Here is a 7,002-nt window from a genome sequence, read left to right on the forward strand (position 1 = left end):
CCCCGCACTCCGGCTCCTCTGGGCCTGCTCTCCCCTCCTCTGCCACCTCTGCCCAGTCTTTCTCCTGCCCCTCCAATGCCCCCTCTGCTGGCGCTGCTCTCCATGGACCCACGGGCTCCCGGGACCACTTCCAGGTCCTCCCTAGATTCGTCCTGCCCTGCTTTGGTTTACGCAGCACATCTCCAGGGTACATGGACTTGTGCTGTGGGTTCAGTGGTAATGAGGGTCCATCTTCATCTTCCCTTCGGAGCTCACAGACCAGGAGAGGCGGCAGCTGAGAAGCAAAGGCAGGTGATTGACAAAGCAGGTGGGCACAGCGGGGGAAACGACCAGGCTGCTGGAGGTCTCTGTTTCTGCCTTGTTGTGTCTGTGCTCCCTGGAACACGTCCTCCCCGGGCTCTACCACGGCTCTGGTGGGCCCCCTCCACCCGCTGCCTGGACCTGCCCCGTCAGTGACCCGTCTCTGTCTGTGTTCACTCCCTTGAGCACGTCCTCTTCACACTTTGATTTTGTTTTTAACGTTCTTTCTTTCCTTCCTTCCTTCCTTCCTTCCTTCCTTCCTTCCTTCCTTCCTTCCCTCCTTTCTTTCTTCCTAGCAGAGGAGGGGAAGAAAGAGAGGGAGAGAGAGAATCCCAAGCAGGGTCCAGGCTCTGAGCTGCCAGCACAGAGCCGGACGCAGGGCTCGAACTCGCTAAACCGTGAGATCATGACTTGAGCCGAAGTCGGACACTCCTTGCTTTAATTCCTGTGGCCTCTCATAATCGTCTTTATCCCTGATGCTCTGCAGAACCCCAAGTGCATTTACAGGAGGTGTGGGGACCCTGGAGTTCTCTGCTGCTAAGCCAGCAGCCTGGGGTCCGCCCCTTCTAGAAGTGAGCCTGGCGGAAGTGTGCGGAGGGGACAAGACTCAGAGGCTTGCGGAGGCAGCGGAATCAGCAGGGGTGTGTGAAGCCACTTTGCAGGGGGTCAGGGGTCACTTTATGCCGGCCCCACAGCCCTCGTGGAGCCCGCGGGACTGAATGCCCTGCTTCTATCGGACATCTCTGCCACTCTCTCGGTTTATTTTGAGCAAAGCTCTGAAGGCGTCTGTTCTGAATTCTACGCCTGGCAGAAAGTAGGGTGGCCCACAGATAAGATGAGCAGCATTCGTGACGGACGCCTGGTGACGCGGCCAGTGTCCCCATCCAGCCAGCACAGCCTTGCTCTTTCCTTCCGGGGTGTGGCAGGCCAGTGGCCTCCGTCTCCCCTCTGGGCATTTCTGCGGAGGGTTCACCTAACAGGACCTGTGAGTATCGGAGAGGACGTGCTCTCCCGTAAAACTGCGTTTGAAACGGGAACAAGGAGCCAGCTACTGAGTCATCTAGCAGTCCCCCGCGAGGGTCCCCGGCTGGCCACTCAGCCGGGCTTGGCCAAGGCCGCTGCCCGCCGAATTCTTAGACTGACGCCGCAGTCGGCCTGTGCTGGGCGGCTTAACGTGCTCGCTTCTGTTTAAGTTTGTTTGGAAAATAAGGTCATTGACTTCCTTCAGCAAACATCATAATGAGTAAACTATGCACTGCTGCAAGACCTTTAATAAAGACCCAGTGACAAAAAGAAAAAAGCACACAGTCTCTGTTCCCAAGAGACCTGTTGGGTAAACACCCATAAGAGCGCTAAAGAATTGTGTTATAATTGTCATCGCTTTTTTGTAAGCTTGTTTTTTAAGTTGTGACTCTACAGCGGAGAGCTTAAAACACAGGCTTAAAAAAAAGAGACTTCAATTATAACACAATTACACAATGTAATAATTGTATATATTATAAATTATATACTGTATTTTATATCATATTGATATTAATATCAATTATTAACATGTGTACATATTATTAATAACATATTAATATTGGTATAATCAACAATATATGATAATGTGGTAATATATACTAATATACATGATATGTACTGTGTATAATATGTGTCTATTTGTATGTGTATAATATGCATGACTATGTGCTAATACATGCAATAATAACATGTGTGCACAGTTTAGGTGTGTTGAAGGTAGTCACCGCGTACCCAAGTCGTAACCCACGGTGCAACCAGCATCCAGACGGAGGAGGAGAGCGCTGCCGGGGTCTCGGTGCCGCACACGCTTGGCGTAAAGGGCCAGGCAAGCCTCGGCTCCGTGACCGGGGCCTTCGGACCCAGCCACTCAGCTCTGCCGGTCCCAGCAGCCCTTGGGGCTGTCAGACTTGACTCCCCCTCCGTAGTGGACGTGTAGCAGCACGTCATCGTAGGTTTAGACGGCGTGTGCTGGCCGCTTTCCGTGTATTCCCAGGGCGAGTCTCCTTTCCCCGCGAAGCGCCTGCTTGTTAGTTTTCCCACCGGGCCGTCTGGTGATCTCTCACCCCTCAGGAGGCCCTGTGCTGCGGCCTGGCCGCCAGTCTTCTGTAAATGACGCGTGACACGAGTACCTACTCCCAGCCTGTGTTTCGTGTTTGCACCCTTTCTATAGGGTATTTTTTGGTAAATGTAAGTTCTTTGAAAACATTTTTCGTAAACATTTATTCATTTCTGAGAGACAGAGTGTGAGTGGGGGAGGGGCAGAGAGAGAGGGAGACGCGGAACCGGAAGCAGGCTGCAGGCGCTGAGCTGTCGGCCCAGACGCGGGGCTCAAGCCCACAAACCGTGAGGTCATGACCTGAGCTGAAGTCGGATGCTTCACTGCCCAAACGCTCCAGGCGCCCCAAGCTCTTCTTTTTGATGTGGTCAGATGTGTTGACATTTCCCTGTGAGTCTCGCCCAAGAATCTGTGTTTCATCCAAAGTCATGAAGACCTTCTAGCAGCTTTTCCGTGAAGCCTTTCACGTCCTGGTCTTGAGGTCTACACCGCGCGTTTCCTCTGTGTCAGGAGGCAGGCTCCACTCCCACCTCTCCCTATGGAGACCCTGTCGTCTAGGCCCTGTAAAGCCTGCCCCTTCCCCTGTCATCAATGGCGTCACTGCTGTCCTGCCTTGAGACCCGTGGGTGTCTTTGGGTCCTCACTCTGTTCCAGTGGTCCGTTTGTCTGTCTTGGCCCCAACGCTGCATCACTGTAATCACAGTAACTCGGTAATACATCTTAATCAGCCGGGAGGCAAGTCCCTCCTCCTGTCCTTTAAGAGTTTATGAATCGGTTTGTCAAGTCCCACAGAGGGACAAAACATACCGGGGTATTTGTTTGGAGAGAAATGCTCTCTCGACAGTTTTGAGACTTCTAGGTCACGAACATGGTGCATCTCCATTTATTCTGATATTTTTAAATATCTTTCAGTAGAGTTTTAGAGCTTCCCATGTAGCGGTCTTACAGTCCTTTGTAAGACTGACTCTCTAGAATGGGGCACCTGGGCGGCTCAGTCAGCGGAGTGTCTGACCTTGGCTCGGGTCAAGGTCTCACGGTTCATGAGTTGAAGCCTGTCAGTGTAGAGCACGCTTGGGCTTCTCTCTCTCCTTCTCTCTGTCCCTCCCCCACTCTCCCTCTCTCTCCCAAAATAAACAAATAAACTTTAAATAAGATTTATTCCTGTGACTTTCTATTTTTGATGCTATTGTAAAAATTACTTTTTAAAATTTGTTTTCTGTGCCTGATATACAAGAATGTGAATGAGCTTGCCTACTGACATGAAAACCAGATTTCCTGCTAAATTCTCTTAGTAGAGGAATTTATTTGTGGATTCTTCCTGTACATACAGCCATGTCACCTGTGAATAATGACAGTTCTGTCTTCCTGTCCTACTGTTATTCCTTTCATTCCTTTTTCTTGCTTAACTACCCTGGCTGATACTTCCAGAACAATGTCGAAAAGGGCCAGCAGAGACGTTACCTGGTTCTGATCTTGAGGGAATGCCTCCACCTTCGCTGTGGAGTGCGATGCCTACAGAGGACTTTATAGACATGCCCTGCGTGTACCTCCCGGTGTCGTTATGAGGGTCAGTTTATGTTTGAGACAGAGAGACAGCGTGAGCAGGGGAGGGGCAGAGACAGAGGGAGACACAGAATCCGAAGCAGGCTCCAGGCTCCGAGCTGTCAGCGCAGAGCCCGACGCGGGGCTCGAACCCACGAACCGTGAGATCACGACCTGAGCCCAAGTCAGACGCTCAACCGACTGAGCCCCCAGGCGCCCCTGGGACCCTCATTTCTCGTGGCTCTTGAACCCGGTGGCTGGCTGGCTCACTCACCCGAGGCCGCTCACCACCCAGAAACCAGCCTTTTCCAGTTCATGACAGTTGTCTGCGTTTTGCTCGGGCACCTTCTTTCCAGAAGCGATGAGGGTGTCTGGAGCTTTGATGGAAGAAAAGTAGTTAAGCAGGGAGATGGGGAGAGAAGCATCTTCTGTTGTTCCGGGTAGTAACTGTTGACAACCCTTTAGGCTGAGCACGTTTTACAGGTTACAAAACGCTGTCTTGTAATATTGTAGAATTTTATAGAAACCGACAGGGAGGGCAACGGCATTCTCCGGCGGCGGGACGTGAAGAACGCGCTGTACGGCTTCAATATTCCTCTAACGCCCAGGGAATTCGAAAAGCTCTGGATGAGGTAAGCGGCAGCCGTGCGTTGACGCCCTTCCGTCCCGAGGTCAGCCTTGCTCCTCCACGTGCGGGCAGGTGCGGGCCTATCGGAATGGTTTCCCCTGGCTGCGTCTGTCCCGTGCGCTTGTTCCCGTAGAAAACAGCCTTGGTGAAGAGGCTGGTCTTCGGGAACATGGGGAGTCAGGGTACACACTCATCATCGATGCCAGACTTACGAGGTGCGCGTTTCCAAGGAACCAGGAGTTCAAGCCCATCGTTGCATCATTTTAGAAAGTGAAGTCACTCCCCAAAGACTTAATCCTGACACGACTAGCCCAGCAGACAATTCTGCCGCGGGCGTGGGGAGAAGCAGCCTCCCCCGTCGCCTACAGATGGAAATCAATGTCGCACAACTGTTTTTTATAGATAAGTAACTCGTTGAAAGAAAATAACCAAACTTTTGGCAACTTGGAGCGGCTTCCCGAGGGTGTCTTAAACGGAAAATAATATCTAATATTGGTTACATTTTTCAAAAAGTATTTTAGACTCAGCTGTTCTAGAATTGGCTCCCAGTTGCAGTATTTCCCCACGTCGGGGCCTGAGTCCAGTGCACGGACTACGCGGTCCATTCCCGACTTCCAGACCCATCTCTGAATTACCTCCGTCCTCCTCATGTGGCGGCTTCGGCTCGTGTCCCCGCAGGAGGCCACACAATATTGTACACCCTCCCGGGGGCAAGCGCACGGAGCAGCTCGTGTAATGCCTGAGCTGTTCATCTGTTCAAAGTGGAAGGCTGAAATGTTGGCCGAGTTTAGAATTAGGTGGGCTGTTTTGTGTCTAATTTAGAAAAGCAACTCAAAGTTCTTATAAAAATCCTTATTTTTTTATTTTAGATCTGTTCCAAAACAGGGCCAGTTGGCTCTCCTTCTTCATATTCTCTTTCAGTAGATTAAACGAGTAGGTCCCACTGAGTAGCCAAAAGATTGGGGTCCCCGGGCACACGTATGGACCTCCCACCATGCCGCCTTTTGGATGATCCAAAGGCGATGGTGTGGTCGCGATCCTCGGGGACCTGTCAGGGGATGCAAGCACTCCAAAGGAGGGAACATGTCGAGAGGAAGAGGAAATAAAAGCAAGGGTGAGGGGCTGCATGGAGGAGCAGGAAGCTGTCACGTAGGAGGGAGGTTGAAATAGTTCCGGGGGTTCAGCGGAGAAGGGGGACCCCCTCACCCATGGGATGTCGGCGAGGCGGTCCATGAGTGCCAGCCCCGGGCTCCCAGGTGAGAAAGCAGGGTGAGGCCATCACGGCCCTGAAGCCCTAGTTTTCAGACAGTGTGTTAGCGAGGCGTCTGGGAAGAGTGAGGGCTAAGGGAGCTGTGGACCGCCCAGCCACGTGTCGGGGGGGATGGAGCGGGAAACGGTTCCGAGAAGGGATGCGTGGGCTCAGGAGACTGTCGTCCTATCAGGGCGGGGCAGGGCGAGCTCCCAGGCGGGGTGCAGACCACAGGACAGAGGGGTGTTGGAGCCAAGGGTCCCCCTTGACGGGGAGAAGACAGGCATGTGTCCATCTCAGTGGGAGTGAGGCACTCCCCGTTGCTTTTGGCTCAAGTTTCTTCTTACATTTATTGACATTATTGACATTACAAATGTCCACCGGGTGCTGATGACTGTGTGAAGTCAGAATCACATCTGCGTTTGCCAGCTGACTGTGCACCATGGAGGCTGAGGGGTCCCAAGGGAGAGCACCCTGCTGCCAGACAGGCGGCCACGGCGCCTGCCTCCATCCTCACAGCTGTGGGGCCTGCTGTCAAGTCACTCAACTTCTCTGTGCCTTCTCTGCTGAATCTGTGGGATGGGTCGGTCGGGGGAGGCTTGCGTCCTGACGTAGCATAGGGAGTCTGCCCACAATCATTCGGTGGACCAGGAGCCCCACCACCCCTGGAGCTGTCGTGTCCCACGTAGAGGGGCAGAGGACCGTGTGGTCAGCCTTGTAGAGCCCAGGCCTGCAAATGTGGCCGTCCCTTTGCCTGCGTTCTGGTGGCCAGAGTCCCTTCACACACAGGGCAGGCTGGAGAAGCAGTCTGGATGTGTGTCCTGGGCAAAAAGAACCAGTGACAGGGGAGCTCAGCGATGGCGTCTGCCACAGGTGGATCTACCCCCATGGGACGGGGAAGAGGCCACTCGAGACAAAGGAAACTCCCATAATAGCTATACACCAGTATCTGGGCGGTAAAGCAGACCCCACTCTAATCTTTCTGGCCGAGCGGGGCTTAACGCAGTGACAGGCGACAAAGATGTGGAAGGGCTGAAGCCTGCAGGGGGATAGCGGCGTCACAGGCTGAAGGCTGCTGCCCCCACGGGCTACAAGAGGAAGAGGAGGGGGTTACCCAGAGATCAGGACACCGCTCCCCGGCCCGGGACAGGAGGCCAAAGGGAATCGGCGTATTCCTCGAGGCATCTCACCCCGACGATGCCG

The 7,002-nt window shown here is 53.3% G+C and overlaps 1 protein-coding gene across 1 annotated transcript in view; it reads left to right on the forward strand.

Annotated features, from left to right (window-relative positions):
• Positions 1–7,002, forward strand: part of EFCAB6 (EF-hand calcium binding domain 6) — a 223,589-nt gene that overhangs the window by 161,967 nt on the left and 54,620 nt on the right. The window contains exon 22 of the mRNA XM_029954101.1: positions 4,436–4,554. Coding sequence (XP_029809961.1) covers positions 4,436–4,554 — 119 coding nt within the window. The remainder of the gene's footprint in view (positions 1–4,435; positions 4,555–7,002) is intronic.

This window comes from Suricata suricatta, chromosome 10 (assembly GCF_006229205.1).
Source record: "Suricata suricatta isolate VVHF042 chromosome 10, meerkat_22Aug2017_6uvM2_HiC, whole genome shotgun sequence".
NCBI classification, from domain to species: domain Eukaryota; kingdom Metazoa; phylum Chordata; class Mammalia; order Carnivora; family Herpestidae; genus Suricata; species Suricata suricatta.